Below are 20,995 nucleotides of genomic sequence, written 5' to 3' on the forward strand. Positions count from 1 at the left end.
AAATAAAGGTACTTGCCCTTTCTGCCGTTATATTTTATTCCTAATTTGCCTCTGGATGGTCGATATTTGGGCGTGTTTGCTAGACGTAATCCGAAGATATATGATCCTATGTTGTATTTCCTTAAGTCGTACTTAACATCCCATTTTTTCCGCGAGGATTTCGTCCCCTGATTTATCCACAATAATCATTGCCGCTGAGTACACAACATTCTCTTTGGAATTTTTAATTCAGATTCATTCTTTTTAAATATTTTATGTGTAAATTTTTATTAAATAAGATTTATTTTATATTTATATTTTATTAAAATCTACTTTTTTTTTCAATATTTGTTATGATTATTGTACACCCTAGGTAGAAGTCAAACTACCTTTTCGCCAGCATTTCCTCAATACATCTGATATTAATTAGATAGACCATAACTTGCTTAAAGTTCCATGTTAACAAATGATGAATATTTACTTTGTGTGGAAAAACAAGGCAGCCTTAGGATGAAGTTGAACTACTTTTTCACCGGTGCCACCTTGCACCTGGCTCCTTGTGTGTTCGAACATGATTTCATTCCTAAAGTTCCGTACTCTAGTTTAACGACTTTGCGGTCGCATTATAGTCTTAAAAGTATAGAGATTTTTGAGAAACTACCTTTTTGTCAATACATTGATAATGTATTTATACCTTGTGACATTTATTCTAATTCGTAGTTCCATGAATATTAACACAATACTGGTTTATAATGCATTTTTTGATACTAATCGATTTTCATGGTTATAATACTTCAGGTAATATTATAGGGTTCTTTCATCATTCATTGTAACAAGGTTATTTATATATACAGTTTCTCCCACTGAGGTTTGGTTTTAATTTCAATATGGGTGCATCATCCGGCAGTGCCGCCTTTGAATTTGGAGATTTAAGCATATTTAGAAGTCGATAATCTTCCCATGAAGAAACATTTGGGCTGAGAAATTGAAGTTCAAATATTATGTCATTTTTACCGTTTTCAGGTATGCTTAGGTACATTAAATACACTAAAAGTTGGTTTGGGAGGTGCAGGCCTTCGAGAGTAGCGGTTATGTCATTCCTTTGCATATTTTGACGAATAACCTTCCGGCACAACTGAGATAATGACAATGGGTCATTTATTATCTTTACTACAGAGAAACTTAAATTTACGTGCGACTGGCAACAGCATAATTGCTCACGCACGATCACGTCTAATACAGGGAATATTTTTCTTCCAAAATTTTCATCGTATTGAAAGAGATTCAGGGTTATTTTCTTTATGTCTTTATATTCTCTTTGTGCAACCTGGAAGATTACGTATCCAAGTGAAGTGTGTCTCGGAGATAGATGCGTATTATTTACGCAATTGACTTATAAAATTTTAAGAAAGTTTTCACCTTCTAGCATGTGTCCTTGGTCTATTAATATGGAGAGAAACTTAATGGGCCAAATTGTAGTCATATTATTATCATCTTGATCGTACCAAATATTGTCGGCAATATATTTAGACAACGAGCTATACTTTGTTGCTGGGATATGTTGCACTAAGATTCGGAAGGCCAGATTGGCACTTCGTCTAGTGTGCTCTAGTGTTCGTGTTAGCGCACGCGCGCTAAAATTATATAGCACTAGGCTTGCCGTTAATCTAATGATTATTCTTGGTTCCAACATAGTTTTTTGAGATTTTAGAAGATAGTATAGTTTTGGACAATCAAGATCTTCTACTGTTCTAATAAGTTCCTCTTCTTTCATTAAATTGTCAATATGTCCCCAGTCCTTTAGCGGAGCATTAATATTGTCTACGCTATGTCTTATCATAAGATTCCAAAAGATTGCGTTTTCATGTCCATGATTCTCTAATTGTTGATGGCTCGGGTATTTTATCATAATTACTATTTTGATTGTTTTACTAGATTTTAGTCTCAATATAAGCACATACCATCTGGTTGCGTCTTTCGGCGTTTCGCTTAACCTTTGGTTGAAGGTTACTTACACACCGTATCTGGAAATGTGTTCTTATGTAAAATTTATCAGTAATTATGAAATAAATTAACTAAATATGAAAAGGGTTATAATGATTAAGGCATAGTAATAGAATGATTAGGTGCCTTTAATTGGGCAATATTTGTTATCATTTTTAGCTGTTCTTAGTTTATTCCTCTAACTCATGATATTTAACTTTCACTGTTCTTCTTGGGTTGCTTTTTCTATTTGGGTTGACTTTTGTAAGAAATACCTCGGCATGGCACCTGAACACGAAATTTAATCACTCGCGTCCCTGCACCGTGCCAAGGTGCACCCCACACATCAAACTTCGTTGTCTTCTTTTATTTCGTATTCTTGCACCTCCACTTTTGTCGTCACATGATTTTCTTATGATAGAGGTGAGTTAGGGTAATTCTCGCGGGTCACTTTTTATAGAGAGATTAGTTGGTCTTCTCGTGAGAGTTCCCCGGTCAAACTGTAATGACCAGTGAGATAAAAGACATCACGGGTCATCACAGTTGCCCGTCGGCTCCCCACGACTCATTGTAGCATCGTTTAGATTCATGACTGCTGTTTCTCATTAAGTGATGATCAATTCTTGTAACTGCCTGGTAGTTTCTCACAAGAGAGCTATGGCCCTAATGGAAATGGGATGCTATGCAGACACCACCCGCCATTTCCACTTGACCATGGCTTCCGAGGACTGAAGGTTTATCTTTTCGGGAAGTTTGACAAATAAGGGAGTTGTAATGTTTGCCAAGCAACGTCTTTTTGTGCAATCAAGTCTCATATTCATGTAACTTTTTTGACAGAGGATGGAAGTCAAGTGATTGCATGGTGGAATAACGTACACCATGCTGATCCTTGGCTCTAACCTCCCATGGGTGGGGGTTGATCCGTCATCGTATACTATATGGACATTTGGAGTATTGCTCTTATTCCATTTCTAGAGTACTTCATTGGGTTGTCGCTGACTATTTTATTTTGCTTTTATGAATTAGAATTTCCATGTGTATTGAGCTTTTATTGATCGACGAAAGATAAAAAAAATATTTTGTTAAAGTAGAAGTGCAAGGGTTTTTAATACTTTTTATTGGTCTAAATTTTTTCCTTTCTTTTTTTATTTTTTTTTTTTATAAAAAAAAGAAAAAAAAATTTTTTTTTTTTTTTTTTTGTTTTTTTTTTACCTGAAGAATTAAATGAGGTATTAATACTGGTTTTTTTTTGCCAAAAGTATATTTTAATTTGTCTGGGTGGGTTTTCGATTTTGAACATTAAGGAAAGGATTGTATTATATTAAAGGTTAGTATATTTAAATTAGTGCGATATCTGTCGATCGGCTTGAGGGAACTCTAAAGTTTTCTATTAGAACTTGCTGTGGCATTCGATTTCTATAATTGTTGAACCCTTATTTATCGCAAAATTTTTCTTAAGTAATCTATGGTTAACGAGGCAAATTTTTCTTTTTAAACAATCTTTTTTTTTTTAAATATCCGTAGTTTAAATTAATTTATTTAAGGCCCTTTTTTTGAAAATATAGACTTATTTTTTAATGTATTCAAAATTAAGATATTATGCTGTCAAGTTTTATTTTTATTTTCTTTTATTTAGACATTTTATTTAGCCGTGACGCGACTAAAGTATTGCTTTTCTCGGCTTTGTATATTATTAGTTAATTGGAGTTAAGTGAGTTGAAGTGTAACTTTACTTTTAAGAGGTTGAATTGTTCTTCTACTGTGGCGGTGTTAACGCCACCGAATATCGAGTTCTAAGTTGACTCCCAAATGTACGGCCTTTGAAGCATTATCATCAAGTAAATTCTAGCTCTATAGTCATTACACACAAGGATGCTGAGTTGGGAGACAAAATTCAGTACATAGCCCGTCAACGACACACCAGTCTATAATGCTTTTCACATCTCCACCACGTGGCGTTATTACTTGAGAGTTTCGTAGTTTGTCATAGGCCATATGAACTTAATTCCTTTATAATTCTCAAATGAAAATTAGAATATACTCGTTGTTGCTATATTTTGATGCCACTAAGATGCCGCACAACTGAAGGGGGGGAAGGGCTCATAAATTTTGATTGGAACATATCGCCATAACCTTGAGTAGGTTACCCTTCTGTAAGAGCTTGATTCAGGGAGAAAGTTTGATAATTTATCTTTGTTAATTTAGGGTGTTCGAAGTGTACGTTCGAACAAAGGGCTAAATTACCTCACAGGTGTTGTAGTCTATTTTATGGCTTCTACTTTCACTTAATTGCGTTAGAAATTACTCGTCAGTTATTCATCCTTCTTATAAATGTCTGTTTTGTTCTATCAATTTTAGTTACGCACATGCTCACTAGTGAGTGCACATTTTTTTGAATTCTTAAATACTGTGCCTTTTACAAGGCTTAATTTTTGTGAATAATACGTGATTTACCATGTCATATTATTTATTGGGGAAAATTAAGGATTAACTGGGAACTGTGGTCGCAACTGGCTTATAAGGTTAGTAGAAATTATTAAATACTATCTTGTGATATGAGTATTTATGACTAATCGTCAACTTTTGGAAGGATTTTCTTCCTTTTGCGTTAATCGGTTATTTTTTGTAATTCTTTACGTCTGAATTATTTTGGTTATTAGAGTATTTCGACAGACCTATGTTAGTTTGATTTTACTCTAATTGCGCGGTTCATTTGTATTCTTTAATTCGATTTAAGGTAAAATTGGTTGAACTTATTGCTGCAAATTTTTACAGTTTTTGGTGGTTATATTATTCTCTGCCTATTGGCTGTAAGCGTTCTACGGCTTTTGCTAATTATTGCAAAACTAAGGTGTTATTTAGCTCTCTTTAGGTACGATTTTAATTTTAAGGTACGACAATTGTCTACTAGGGAAACATATTCTCTATAGTTGGCAATCAAAAATAGAAGTAAATCAACGCGCGGTTTTTTTTTGTCTTAATTCTATTTGAATTTTGACTTCTTGGTACGATATTTTGGAATTTTGGTAATAATTTCACATACTTCGGCTTCATGGAAGGTTTTTTTTTCTTTAACGTTTGTCACTCCTGACTCAGAGGATATGTTAATTAATATTTAATTATTCCATCCAAAAAATTAATTTAATCGAATAGGCTAGAGTAAAAATATAGGCTGGGCCACCAAAAATAATTTTTAATTTTAGGTTTTTTTTTTGTTTTTTTTTTTTCTACATATTTATTGGGCTTGTTTTTTGTGATTCGCGGATTACACGGCCTTGGTGGTCTTACCGGTATTTGTGGATATAGTCACTATTAAGGATTATGTCGCATTTATGTAAGTTGAAAAGTATGTGTCAAAATTAATATTATTAGTTATTCAATTTTAACTTATTTTTATGTTTTATAGGGACTTCATATAGGACTTATTTTTACATTTTTCTTGAAAACTAGTTTTTACGTTTTTTAAGGTTACTAAAATTTTCGTTTTGCGTCAATTTTCTAGCAATTAATTTCTTTTATTCGTTTAGGTTTCGGAACGGAACTGTGTATTATTTTATTTATTTTCTATTATGCCAGACCACTCTATGAACAATATATGAATATATATATAGTTAAGGATATATCGTAGATATCAATTTTTGATAGAAAGCTATATTTTTTTTTTCATTTTTTCATCTTTATCAGGCCCAATTTTTTTTTCTGCTGCGGGGGTCTTGATATTTGAGGAACATCTTGGTATGGTAAGCTAATTCTTAGTTTTTAGGCGAATAGACTATCAATTATAGGTATTTAATTAACTCAGAGTACACGATATCACACGGGTGAAGAAATGAAAAGTGAAGACGATTTAACTCGAGGGCTTTATGCTTATGTGGTTTGACTATACCATCATAAATCTTAGTGGTTTGAACTACGTTTGGAAATTACGGGCTTTGATTATTGTTGCAACTTATCGTGTCGATGCTTTACTTGGGGTCAATTGAATTATACCCGCGATTGTTGACATCTGAGGTAAATTAGTACCATTTTTCCTGAAGAATCATCACGTCATTTGTCCTTTCGTATTTAGTGAATTTGGTTTGTGAATTCTTTAAACTTATGAAAGGATTTGAAGGACGAGTAAGGACGGCTATGGTGTTCTTATTGATTAATAACTCTTTGTCTACAATAATGAAAATTTGCACTCATATTTAAGTGAAAGTTAGCGTATTTCCTACCCTTTGGGTTGGAGTGGAGGCCGACTAGTACGCATGGTGGACGTTAGGGTAAATAAATTTTTTGTATTCACTTGTGGTACGTACAGTTTTAAGGTAAAGCAAGCGAAAACACACGGTGGTAAGGCTGTGGATGACCAGATTTCGCCGTTTTGGCTTTTGTAATTTTTGGAATGCATTTGGGGTTCGTGGTTTTGTTCGGAGGAACATGTAGGCGAGTCTATCAATTTACCATTATTGTTTTTTTGAATTTTCGGAACGAACAGCGTGATGACTGGCGTGACATAGTTTACACGTATCAGTACTATGCATATGGCAGAATTATTTGCATAATTAATCTTTAACGCTAAAATGAATGTTATCATTTAAGTAAAAAAAAATTGGTGAAATATAATATTTTTTGGATTTGGGGGGTTTCTTTGTATGATTGGATTTATTCAAAGACTGAGATCAATCCTTTTTATTTTGCTGGTTGATGATGGTCTTCTCTTGATAACTTAATCTTCACACCATCACACATCTTATACGCGGAATAAATATTCACTATTTTATCAAGAAAAGGTACAGTTTTACTTATAATTATTTTCGATTAGTTAATTTTTTGGCAAAATTTTCAGTTCATATAATGACTGAGGCCTGCTTCTGTTATTTGGATTGACAGAGGCTCTATATCTATAATTTGGTTAATTATCGTATGCTTATTTGCAGGTAAATCATGCCTTGTATTGTTACTCTCCTACACATATATGTATATATACATATATATACATACATACATATATATATGTACACATTTAACTATCAGTAACCATGATAAGCTTGCTTATTATGTTGCCGCTAATTACCTGTTTTCCTAATTGTTTCTTAGCTGGGTGATTAATACAATAATAACTCGCGTGTATACTTTTTTTGACTTAATATTTTAAGTTGTTTGGTATTTCATAGCTCTTACGGTAAGTTTGGTTTGTTGTTATTTCCGGTTATCTTTTCCTTTTATTAAATTTAGTACATTTTGGAGTTCCGTATTTTATTATGTCGTAGGCATTATGATTAAAAATAAATATTATACAAACTTGATTTTGAGAAGATACAGAATCTACTGAAGCGCCGATCCGAATACTTTTTTTTTGAATTAAAAGTAATTTTTTGGGATTTAGTGGATTGGGGTTATGGAGTGATAGGCGGCCACCCCGCCGACAAGGCATTGCTACTCGTGCCCTTAGCTTACGCTCATCATTAACCTCTCTCCTGTGCTCGTCTGCCTTCCTACTATGGGGGGGGGGGTATCCGAAAGGCTGTTTAAATATACAGTATTAATATAAGGATGTATATTCATTGCATTTTTTTTTTTTTTTACCATTGAATTTGTAATCTGCATTTATTTATCTATTTATTTTTTAAGGAAGTACTATGTTCTGTCTAGCAGAAACATAATTATCTAGTTTAACGAGTTTTCGCTCGAATATTGGGTTATTTACTACCTTTTTTGTCGCTAAAACATCACATCCTATAAAATGTAGTCGTTTTAATGTATTAGAAGGGGATTTTGACGAGAAAGAATTTTTACCTCTTTTTGTTTTTGTTTAGCTCGATTTATTCTCGTGTCTTGTATTTCTTAGTTTTCTGCGGCTTCTGGCGATGGTTGGGTTTTGGGTGTTCCTTGTTGTTCATAGCTTTTTGAGGGATCTTGGCCCGTAATAGCATTCTCTTGGGCGTCAGGGTACTGGTTCCTCGTAATTATATCATTATCCGTTAGAGGATTCTGCTGATTAGTTTCCACTTGGGGTTTCATGTGATGCTGACGAGCCTGATTTGGAATCGTAAAATATGCAGGTTGGGATGATCCTTTGTTGTAACTATTAGTAAGAAGATTTTCCAAATGGGGGCTGAGGGGTAGATCAATTTCAACGGTAAAACATGTTGCAACCATTTGTCCTAAATTTGAGCAAAAATCTCTCTGTTTCTGTAGTTCCTTATTAATTTCGATATGGTTCTCTTTTAGCTGTTTCTCTAAGATATCTTGGTGCAGCTTAATTATTTCCTTTTGTGCCTTCAAGTGGTCGTACTTATGTTGCATTTCCAGAATCTTTGCCCTCTGGGGTGTTAGGAGTTCTTGTATTGCCATCGTCGCGGACAGGATGGTACTATTCTTGTAATCTTGTACTTTTTGTCCAATTTCCTGCAATTTATCGCACAATATTTGTAATTTTAGGATCTGGTCGGGATAATTATATCCTTCGACAATCGCGGTGTCGCTAATTGATTCCATTTCGTTCTGGATTTTGGTGATTCGTTCTTTCACCTCTATAAAATGTGCCTCTATTAATTTTTCTCGGGACGCCTTAACTTCGCTAAGCGATTTAAGTACGGTTTCTATCATATTTTCAATTTTCGATTTTTCCGTTATTAACTCGGCCGATGCCACTAGGAGTTTTGCTCGTACTTGAAATAGCTGATCCATACTTGTTCTGTCAGTAATAGGGTTGCACTAGTTATCCCTCTTCCTGTAGAAGTGGTTGAACAATTCTTGTTTTTCTTTTATTTTCAGTTTTTTCTTTGTCAAGCCGGACTTCAGTTTATCTGGAAAGATTTAACTATCAACTTGTTGACTCTTAAGTGTTTCTGTTATTGTCTGCCGCCTCTATATGTTTCTTTTTCTTTAAAATGATCATTTATATTTATTATTATTTACTTATAAGTTTTTGTGTTATTAAATTTCTATAATTATTTCAATTTTTCTGGTTTAATAATAATTCTTACGGATTTAGTGGTAGTTTCCTGTTCAGTTTCTGGCGTTTTACTTTTTTTTGACTGTCACATGGAGATCAGATCAAATTTCTTATATTGTTTCAAAAGAAATTTTTGGCCTTTTGCCTTAGCCTGTTTTGCATGGGCAGTATCCGAAGTGGGTTTTTGTTTTTGTGCGTCTTGGGGTTCATCGTCGGACTCGGTCGAGCTAGTTCCTGAGGATTCATCCTTATGGTTTTCTGGGGTTGTCCTTTGAGGTTTTGTGGTATCACCTGCCGTTGCTTCATATATCTCATCTGCTCTAGAAGTTGAGGGTTTATTTTCTATTTCCTCACGCTGAGGTCCTGTCTCGGGGGAGTTAAAAGATTCCTGGGAACTTTGGGAGGAGTCAAATACTTTTGGAGAATGTCTCCATTGCTTGAACGCCATATCTTCCGGGGGGTGAGGTGTATTTCGTAGCATGGTCTGTTTCCAGGAGTGAGATTCCTTGGGTTTCACTTTAGATACCGTTATGTGATGGTACTGTCCCAAGTTTTCGTTTTCAGGGCGTTTCTGTGTCCACGGCAAGGTACTTTGCCTTGTTTTTATCGGATAATTGATAATGTCCATGGCCTCTCTTAGGTTTTTTGTATTTTTATCCCTGGGAGGAGTCTTCCTCCCTTTTGTACCTGGGGTTTCCACGGCTCTGTTTAGTTCCTCATGTAACGACAGGGGTCTTTCTCTTGGGGTTGCTGGGGATACTATGTCATCAGGAAATCTTTTGGGGGGACATGGAGTTGAAATTCTATCGGGGAAAAATTGGGTTTTTGGCGACAGCGTATAATCCAATTCTTGCTCTGAGCTTTCTGTGGATAAGCTCTCTGGGTTTTTTGGGGTTCTTACAGGTATGGGTATTAGGGATTTTCTTTTAGGGATGACTAGATTTTTCATGGCCAAAAATTCTTCAAAATCTTCCTCTTCGCTATTGTTTTCAAAATAGTTTTGTTTGAAATTAAAGGGTCTTAGTTCGGATAGCCTGGATTTAGGAAATTGATTTTCCGCGTTTGATGAATCTGAAGATGAGGGTTCGGGTGCCCATTTAACGGGGTATTTGGCACCTTTCATACGGCTTACATGTGCCTTGTATGTTCTTCCGTTTTCTGGATTTATCATTTTAAAAGTAAAATTGTTGTCATATTTTTTGATTATTCTGTAGGGTCCTGAATATTTATTGGAAAGTTTTTTGCCTTCCAATTTAGCTTCATTTTTCAGATAGACACGGTCGCCTACCTTAAAATTTATATTTCCTTTGATTTTGGATTCATTCCTCAACTCTTGATTCATTTTACATTTTTCAAACTCTTGTCTAACTATTTTATAGGTTTTTCTCATCTTATTCATAAAATCTTGCTTATAGTCCTCCGTACTATTGTAATACTGTCTTGATTCTATAATTTCTTGATAAGGTATTTTAAAATCGCGTCCGAATAAAAGAAAAAATGGACTTTCTTTAGTCGTTTCCGAGTATGCCGTATTAATTACATTAGTCAAGTAAGGTAGATATTGATCCCACTCGTTTCGGTTGTCCTTTTAATAAATAATTAAAACATTGGAAAATATTTTGTGCCTATTTTAAATTTTTCCATTAGCTTGGGGATGGTAGGGAGAGGTTACTAGTTTTTCTATTTTAAGGAAACACATCAAATCCTTAGTTACTTTAGAAACGAAGTTAGATCCATTGTCACTAATGACCCGTTTAGGAACGCCAAACTCTAAAAATATTTTTGCTAAGGCTTTGCTAGTGGCATATGCGCCTTGATTTTTCAATGCTTTGGCAAAAGTGAAGCCGGTAAAATGGTCTATTACTGAGAGGATGCAAGTATGACCTCTATTAGAAACAGGTAAGCCTCCACTTGTACCAAAAAGGTCAAATGAAACAATGTCGAAAGGGAACCTTGCTACTGGCACTCGTCCCAAGGGGGGAGTTGGGTACGTTTGATGATTTTTTCTTAAGTTACAAGCTCACATGTACTTATAAAATCTTTGAGTTTTGTTAATGCCGACGGAATATAAAAGTATTGTTTTAGCTTGTGAAATGTCTTGTTTATTCCTAAGTGTCCGCCTATCTCCGAATGGAAGTACTCAAAGGCAGGTATTATTAAGTTTTGGGGGAGCACTGGGATTATTAAGGTTTGATTTCTATTCGTTTCGCCTGTTACTATCCTGCAAAGGATGTCTTCGTCAAAGTCATAATAAAAATTGTCTATTTCCCGTCTTAGGGCTCTGAACTTATCAGGGAGGATATCTGAATTCACAAAGTAATTGATGAGGGTCAAACACATTTCATCCTTAACTTGGTTTCTTTTAATATTGGCTAGGGATAAGGGAATTACTCGTGGTCCTTTTTCTTCTGTAAGGATTTTTGGTATATTCTTCTTTTGTTTTCGTTTACTGGGATTAATGGTATTTATTTGTTTAGTTTCATTATCTGAGGAGTTATCCTCAGGGTATCTACTCAGGTAATCACAAGGGGCATTCTGTTTACCGGTCACGTGTTCAAATTCGTAATCCAGATCTTGGATTTTCATTATCCATCGCGCTAAGATTCCAGTTGTATTCTTGAATGTGCTTAGGTACTGTAAGCTTTTATGATCCGAGCGCAACTTAAATTTTCGACCTACTAAATAATGTCTGAATTTGTCTAAGTGGTAAATTATAGATAGTAACTCCAATTGCGTTGCTGAATAACTACTTTCGCCTTTGGTTAGAGTTCTGCTTGAATAGCATATGACTTTCTCTATATATTGAGGGGGGTCCTGTTGGGGTTCGGGGTTGTTTTCCACGAGGATTATTTGAGAAAGAAGTGCGCCGATGCCTAGAGCTGATGCTTCGGTGGTAACCACAACTGCTCCTTGTTAAAAATCTGTTAACCCCAATATAGGTTCAGAAGTAAGAGCCTTCTTGAGGGTGTCTAAGGAAGGTTGCGCTTCTTGAGGACAGGTCACATGTTTGGACTTTGCTGTAGTGAGATATGTTAGTGATTGCGCGGTTGGGGCTTAGTTACGTCTGAATTTTCTAAAATAACTGGTTAAACCAATACTGCCTCTTAATTATTTTATGGTTTTTGGCGGCTTAAGGTTCTCCACACATTTTATCTTCTCAGGGTCCGGTGATAATTGACCTTGGGTCACTATCATTCCTAAGAATTTTATTTCGGATTGAAACAAATTTACTTTTTCAGGTCTACATTTCAAATTACCCTCTGAATTTTTCGAAAATTTTGGTTAATGTACTTAAATGATCCGCTGGTGTTTTTCCCACACAAATAACATCATCCACAAGATGGATAATATTTTCTATACCTCGTAACAAGTGTAATAGGGGTCTACATAATGCGCTTGAACTAGATTTGAGTCCGAAGGGTACTCTCAAATATTCATAAGAACCACATTCCGTCGTTGAAAAGGCCGTTTTATAGACGTCATTATCTGCTATCTTGACCTGATGATAACCTTGCGTGAGGTCAAGAGATGTAAAAATTTTATTTTTGGTTGAAATGGAATCTAGGATTTCATCAATTCGGGGCAGGGGAAATTTGTCACTTACTACCTGCTTATTTAAGGCTCTATAATCCACTACAAGCCTAAGGTCCTTGTTCTTTTTTGGTACTAGTATAACGGGGGCTGAATACGGGCTTATACTCGGCCGTATAATGTTGTTTCTTTCTAATTCGTGGATTTTATTTTTTAACCAGCCTTTGTAGGGATGGGGAATGCGATAGGGTTGTTTAGCTACAGGTAACCCTGTGGTTTGGATAGAGTGTTGATAAAATGGTATCAACCCGATGTCTTCCTCACACGTAGAAAAAATATCTCTAAAGATCCAAAGTAATTCACATAACTTTTCCTTTAATTGCGTATCTTGGATATGGTCTAATTCGAATTTTTCAAAAAATTGTGGTTTTGTTAGTGGGTACCTATTCTTTGGATTGTTAGTTCCAATATTATTAATTAAGCTTTCCTTTGAGTCTTTCTATTTGTTTAGCTCATGCTCAGAAATAACCTGTATTTCCACGAGACATGTCCCTTTTTTCAATGTAATCATATCGTTTTCATGCGTGTTAGTTAACCAAATAAAACCTTCGCCTTTTTCATATGAAATGATCTGTTCTTCACAAAACAGATTTTCTGGAATTTCTTTGCACGGGGATGCGAACCAAATTTCGGAATTGTCATTTACAGGGGTGACCATTTGAGAGATTTGTACTCTTTGCATGGTGTTTGGGGAGATTTTTGTTTTACGTACTGCGAATCCATAATATTTCTCTTCCGTGTTATTTCCTATTAAATTTAGATTGGCGCTTGCTTGCGTCAGGTCTTCCGCTTTCGAGGTTAATTGTAAGGGTGACTCCAAGTCCTTTCCCCTTACAACAATGTTTGGATTTATTATTTCATTCCACAATTCAGTTATTTTCTTTATCTCTTTTTGTCTATACTCCTGCATTTCTCCTATTTTTACTTTTACTGACTCGATCCATTTGCTGTTTGATTTACTTTTTCGTCTGCTCCATTGATTTTGATTTTCGATCCGTTTGCTCGTTTGATTTCCCACGGGACGAGAAATGGGAGGAAATGACGTGACGTGGGGTACAAAAGATTTGATTCTATTCACTGTTGCTTCCCCTCTCTCCACGCGTTGGAGAATAGGGTCGTGTGGATACACGAGTCGGTTATTTGCTATATCTAATAACACCTTATTAGATTTTAAAAAATTAGCACCAATTATCGCTTCATATGGGAAATTCTTGCAGATTATGAAGTTTTTAGGAAATATACTATTATCTTTTATCACATCTAGGCAAATGGAGCCTATAGCTTCCAGCCTATGCCCCGTGACACTTGTTAAATTGTGAATATTGAAATTTTTCCGTCGCTTAATATATACTGGGAGTATATTAAATATATCCACATTTATTATGTTAACCGATGCACCCGAATCTATTAACGCTCTGAAGTTAATACTTGCAACACTAAAATTGTTCAATATAGGTAGCATATCATTATTATCACTAAAAGAAGGTACAATTACTGGATGGGACCTATAAAAAATACTGGCCTCCAGGGTCCCAGTTAATTTTCTTGGGGGCCTAATTCGTTTCCCTGTGCGCTTATTTGATAAGTTGGGGTTTGACATTGGGGTTCGGTGGGAAGTTCACCCTCCACTTCACTAGCACGTGAAAGTCCCATTTGATTGACATTTGACTGTCTTGTTTGCCACGTATTATTGCGTGGGTTAAAGTTTCTCGTGCCGACGGCTCGCGGCATTTGTTCATTTTGTATTGACGAAAAATTTCTTTCATTTCCCGTCGGAAAAAAATTTCCTCTGTTATCGGTTGTATTTCTGTTGAATCTAGTTGGATACACTGTTCGTGAGTTAACTTGGTACATGTTTTGTCGCATATTTGGGTTGGGGAACCGATAATTACTTTGTCGGTTGGGGGACGGATTTGTATAGGTTTGGGGATTCGTATATTGGGAAGGATTCGTTGGATTTGTACACACGAATCCTTGTTGGTACGAGTTGCGGTACGAGGGGAGACGTGGGGGGTTATTTCTAGAGTGTCCTGCCCCATTGGCGTTTGAGTTTGGTCTCCCGAACAAACGGTTATTAAAATTGGGGGTTGCTGGTGTAAGGTTATTTCTAGTACGGCATTCCCTGGCAATATGTCCTTGTTTATTACATGCATAGCATATAATTGGGGGGTTCTGTACGTAGTTTGTTGTATTCGTGGGTACAAAACGTACCATTCTTTGCCTCGTAGGGGTTGGAGACCTATTTTGGTTCGGTTTGGGTGAGTTGTCTCTTGGAAAGAAATTTTGGGAAATTGCTCGTGATCGTCCCGGAGTTGAATTTTCTACATTATTTATTCTTGACTTATTGTGGTTCGCCACAATCGAGTCAATTTCAATCATTCTCTCTACCTCCTGAACTGCTAGCTCTAAAGTTTGGATATTTTTTGATATCAACATTCTGTACAGTTTGGGGCTTAATCCTTGCATGAAAGCATTTAGTACGATTTTATCGTATAAGGGACCAAACTCTTTTCCGTACTTGGCTTCAATAGATACCATTACTTTGTGCAGATATTCTCTAACATTTTGTGTTTCGTCGAAACAAACCGTACCATGCGTTGGTTTGTGTGTTGAACTGGTTTCAACGAATCTTTCTCGGAACGCTTTTAGTAATTTTTCTATTGAGTTTATAGGAAGATTTTTATCTTCCCCTATCGTATTTTCAATTTGTTTTAGAAATGTTAGTGCTTGCCCCTGAAGTCTCATTAGCAACATGCTTACTAATGATTTCAAGTCTGTTTGAGTTACCTCTACAAATTGATTTAATTGTATAATAAATTAATCCACATCTGAGTCTCCGTTTTTTGGGGGTTTGTTTTTTTTTATTTAAAATTTTTGGGCTATAATTTTTTTATTTAATTTTTTGTCTTTTTTTAATAGAGCATTTTTTGTTTTCTTTTTTTTTTTTTTGGGTTAGATTTATTTAATTTTTTTTAATTTTTTTTTATTATTTAAAATTTATATTTTTTAACTACGTTTAATATATTTTTTAATACTTACATATTATTTAGGAATAAAAAAAAAATTTTGTACTTTAAAATAATCAAAAAATATTAAAATTTAAAGAATGCAAAGAGAAAAAGAAAAAAAAATATTTCCCTTTGCGGACGCGTTATAAACGTTTTTTTTTTTCAATGTTTTACGTTGGGTTTTTATCCGTTAAACCGACCGCGCCAATTCTAATGGGGGGGTTTTCCTTTGGAAAAGTTATACAGCCGCGTTTGGTTAGTTAAAGCTAATTCTTCTGTGAAGGTTTTCGAGATGACTAATTCTTTTATCTTTTTTGGGAGTTTTCGTTTAATTTATCCAATGGGAAATTTATTTGAACTCTTGGTTATCGGTCCGCGGGTGGCTTACCTGAGTGGAGGCTGAACTTCTAGAGTGGGGAGCTTAATCCAGGAGTACTTGTAGGGAGCTTATATTAACGGCCATACTGACTCGAAATCAGATTGATGAGTTTCAGTTTCCCTTAGGAGCGAGTGGAGCCACAAGGACTATCGAGCTTGAGAAATATTAACACAAGAGAGTAAAATAAAATAATGATGCATTTATTGTACTTACATAATAGTCGCAGAGTTCTTGGTTATATCAACAAATTCACAACACAGGAAAAGATTCAAAGTTTGTACACTTCAAAAGTTTATTACAACGCAATCATGGTGCAAGACTCAAACTAAGACTGAAAATAGACTCATAGAATAACCCTGTAAGACTGGCGCAAAAATTGTTAAGTTCTCACTATCTATCCTCTGCAATTATGCCCGAGGTTACGTTTAGGCGTTGCTAAAAGTATATTTTCTCAGTCCTTATTGGCTGCGCTATTGTCCTACATTACTATTGGACTGGCTTGCACCAATGAGCTACTCGGGTTTAATTATAGTTTATGAGTTTTAAGATGTCACTCTGGAATTTTTCTAGCAACTAAAAATTCTACACTGCAATATTTTGCTAACAGGTGTCGCTTAATTTATGACTTTTAAGATATAACTCTGGAATTTTTTCGAACGATCAAAGTTTTATATTGTAACATTTTACCAGAAGGGGGTCGCTTAATTTTAATATGAAGTATAATTTATTTCTTTTAAATTTTGTAAATTATAATAATATTTAATTTCAATAAGGTAATAAGTTGTTAAACTTAGTCTCCAGGACAATGCAATTAGCTTAAGCAAATATTTTACATCTCGAGTGACTACTTTTTTTTGCATTGTAAATCTTACTGTCTTGACAGTTTGGTATTTTCGAGCGCTTAATATTTGAACACAGGTGTTAATCACCTGCCGTATGAGATTTGGTCAAGCTAATGTTTATTGAATACTTTGGAGACGGGGGGTCAGATTTACTTGTTGCATTTTCTGTGGGAAAGAATTTTGTTTAATTAACTGTGTTTAATTCTGTATTTTAAATTGAACTCTTGATCTTTGTTTGATCTGTAGGTTACTAGAATTTTCGAATTTACATTCTTGGGTGATGTTATTTTACTGGGGTAACTTTAATTGGGGAATTTTGATGTATATTTTTTGAGAATCCATCCCATTACAAAAGCTCTTCTCACATACATCATATTTAGACGGTTTCTTATCTACATTTACTAATTGTTTTCTCTTCAAACTACTTGAGTCAGAAAATCTTTTGTCAAATAAACCCCATTTAAGGAGTTTGTCCCCAGTAAAGACTCTTTGGTGCTTAATCACATTCTAAGACTGAGAAAAGTATTTGTCACATGTTCACATTTAAATGGTTTCTCATCTGTATACAAGGCTCGATAACTTTTCAAACTGCTTGATTCAGTAAAGCTCTTGTCATACACGTTATATTGCTTCACTACATGCTTCACTGAAAACGAATTATATCACAAATATTTTCTTTTCCAGTTCTTACAGCATTGAAAATGAAAAGAAAATTATAGTGAAATGAAAATTTGAACTGATGGATCTTTCAACATATCATTATATATCAAACATACAACTTTTTTTTGTTTATACTTTCCAAGACTGTTCAAGATGCATATTGTTTTCAGTAAAGTGCCAATAACGCAGTAGGTTTTAGACTTTTGCAGTGAGAGAAGAAGGCGATACCCAAACTCTTGTCTATAGAGATTTTTGTTCGTTTCAAGCTTGATTTGCATATTTCACTGTAATTTTATTTTCATTTTCATTGCTGTAAGAACTGGAAAAATTTATATTTGTAATACAATTCGTTTTCAGTGAATCGCCAATGAAGCAGTAGGTTTTTACTTTTTACAGTTAAGAAATAGGGCAGTATCCAAACTCTTGTTTGTAGTGATTCTACATTCGTCTTGAACAATTTTAGAAAGAACTATTAAATTAAACTGAATATTTGATGTATTTATAATGATACTTATTGCTTAAAGCTCATCAGTCCAAAATTTTACTGTAATTTTTATTTTTATTTTCAATATTAAGTACAAAAGAAAATATTTGTAATACGATTTGTTTTCAGTAAAGCGCCAATGACGCAGTAGGTTTTAGACTTTTGCAGTGAGAGAAGGAAGTGATAAAAAAAACTCTTGTTTGTAGTTATTTTTGTTCGTTTCAAGCTTGATTTTTATGTTCAATTTAATTTTCACTCGTTTTAAGATTTGTTTATTCATTTACATTACTATCTATTGAATTTTTGTTAGCATTGATTGTTTATTGAATTTCTGTTTTGATTTGCATATTCAAGTTAAGTTTCACTCGTTTTAAGATTTATTTATTGATTTACATTGGTATCTATTGTACGTTTGTTTGCATTTATTTTTTAGTTTATTTCTGTTCGTTTTGAGTTTCATTTATACTTCCATAGGAATTTTTTATCTAAATTACTATAAATTAGAAAAGCCAGAGGTCCTAGGACTAATTGAAAAAATCGCTATATCACAGCTCTCATTTGATAGTTTTGAGGAAAAAACGGCGTGTAGTGGGGGGAGGGGGGGTTAGTTAACCTCCGACCCCTCTTGACTCTTTAAAAGTGAATTAGAACTTTCAATTTCCAATCAAATGAGCCCTCTTTGAAGTTTACACGAGCGTCCCTTCCATAAGAATAAAAACCATATATTTACCCAAGGTGTACTTATAACACCAGCCCCTGAGCCCTAGGAGGTTGTGTTGACACCGGAGTTTTTATTATATGATATTTGAACTATTTTTTTCAAAATGGATATCTCAAAATTTTTATCGGATGTCTTTGGGAAAAAAGGGCGTCAGGGAGAGGGAGGGGGCTGGCTATTCTCCGAGCTCTTTTGATTCTTAAATAGTGAGCCAGAACTTTCAGATTCCCATCAAATGAGCCCTCTCTGAAGTTTTTACGGGCATTCTTTCCATAAGAACCATATATACCCCAGGACATAACTTACAATGCCTGCCCCCGGGCCCTTGGGGAGGTTCTGTCGGCACGGAATTTTTTGTTATATGATCTTTGAACTATTTTTAAAAAAATATATCTCAAAATTTTTATCGGATACATTTGGAAAAAAGGGCGTGATGGGCCTGGTAGAACTCCGATCTCTTTCGACTCTTAAAAAGTGAACTAGAACTATTAGTAGTGAGCTCAGAACTTTTATCGGATACATTTGGGAAAATAATGGTGCGGAGGAGCTAGTTGCAATCCGATCACTTTTGATTCTTAAAAAGGGCACTAGAGCTCTCGATTTCCAATCGAATGAGCCCCTTCCGAAGTTTATGTGATGACCCTCTACATATGAAGTGCCTTTGAGGGAAAAAATAACAAAACATTGGAGCCATATGGCCTTTACTATAAGCAACGCTATAGCGTTGCCTCTGAAAAATGATCTTCACCGTGCTCTGGCAATCCCATGTCTTGACAAACACTTTGCTGATGATACGGCAATTTTACTTTGTGACAGAAATGACGAGGATTTGTTTGCAAAACTGGATACTGCTCTTTCTAATGTTCTTAATTCATCTTCATAAAATTTTATTGTTTTGAATTTATGTAAAACTAATTTCGTAATGTAAGGTAGAAAGTCAAATGCTTCCCTCGCATTATTCGAGTTACTACTACAAAATATCCATAAGGCTATTGTTTAAGACAAACATCTAAGAACTGCGATTAAAGGTTTCATGGTGTACTGGTTTAATGTGAAAGTTGAAGCATTATTTGCCCTATTCTGCTCTACTGATAGTTTCCACTTAGGACTTTAATCCGTTTCTGAGATGTTGGTGATAAGCCCTTTCAAAAATCTCCATTTACCTATTGTGTTTTGATTTAACATAACTTCTCAAACAGCAGTCCCTGAAAATTCTACAGTAATACTATTAGCCTTCGGTATAGTAGTACGAATAGGAGTAGTAGGGCGACTACTGCTTGTAATAGTTGTATGCATATACAACTATTTACGAAAATTTTTCAATCAACATTAACCCCATCCTTGAGGGTGACCACAGTCGACAAACATTTTACCATCTTTTGGCTCTCCTGAAAAGCTAGAAAACTATCATATGTCGCCGTTCTTATTATCACAGCCTACTGATGCTTTATACCACTTATACACGCTTTTGGGGCTTTTATAAATGCTTTTTATCACTTATAAAACTCTTACTGATGCTTTTATACCACTTTTACACTCTTTTGGTGCTTTTATAAATGCTTTGTATCACTTATAAAACTCTTAATGATGCTTTATACCACTTGTGCAAACTTTTTGTGCATTTATAAATGCTTTGTATCACTTTAACAACTCTTAATGAGTCCTTTTAGCACCTGTGCGCGCTATTGTGGCTTTTATAAAGGATTGGCATCTACGGTAAAACTCTAAATGTTGCTGTCAAACACATGCGAACACTTTTGGGGCTTTTATAAATGCTTTGTATCACCTAAAGACTCTTGCTGATTCTGTCTAAGGTCTATAGACGCTTGTGTTGCTTTTATATATGATTTGTGTCACCTATAAAACTCTTAATGATGTTTAATACAACTTGTAAACGCTTTTGGTACTTGTATAAATGATTTTCATCACCGGTAAGACTCTTGCTGATGCTTTATATTACTTATACACGCTTTCGGTGCTTTTATAAATGCTTTGTATCACTTATAAAACTCTTACTGATGCTTTATACCACCTGTACACACTTTTGGTGCTTTTATAAATGCTTTATATCACTTATAAAACTCTTACTGATGCTTTATACCACTTATACACGCTTTCGGTGGTTTTATAAATGCTTTGTATCGCTGATGAAACTCTTACTGATGCTTTATACCACTTGTAGTCGCTTTTGGTGCTTTTATAAATGATTTGTATCAACTATAAAACTCTAACTGATGCTTTATAGCATTTGTACACACTTTCGGTGCTTTTATAAATGATTTGTGTCAACTAAAAGATTCTATCCGATGCTTTATACCACATTTAAACGCTTTTGTTGCTATTATAAATACTTTGTACCAACTATAAAAGTCTTACCATGTCCTTTTGTCAATTGGACACACTTTTGT

General features: G+C 34.8%; 1 protein-coding gene across 1 annotated transcript in view; it reads right to left on the reverse strand.

Moving 5' to 3' along the window:
- Window positions 1–3,957, reverse strand: part of LOC148943883 (uncharacterized) — a 12,391-nt gene extending 8,434 nt beyond the window's left edge. Inside the window, exon 1 of the mRNA XM_089101273.1 lies at window positions 3,884–3,957. Within this exon, the coding sequence (XP_088957399.1) occupies window positions 3,884–3,957 (74 nt within the window). The remainder of the gene's footprint in view (window positions 1–3,883) is intronic.
- Between the last annotated feature and the right edge of the window lie 17,038 nt (window positions 3,958–20,995).

The sequence above is a fragment of the Artemia sp. Qi Xiang Cuo genome, chromosome 15, assembly GCF_049724085.1.
Source record: "Artemia sp. Qi Xiang Cuo chromosome 15, ASM4972408v1, whole genome shotgun sequence".
Classification (NCBI taxonomy): Eukaryota; Metazoa; Arthropoda; class Branchiopoda; order Anostraca; family Artemiidae; genus Artemia; species Artemia sp. Qi Xiang Cuo.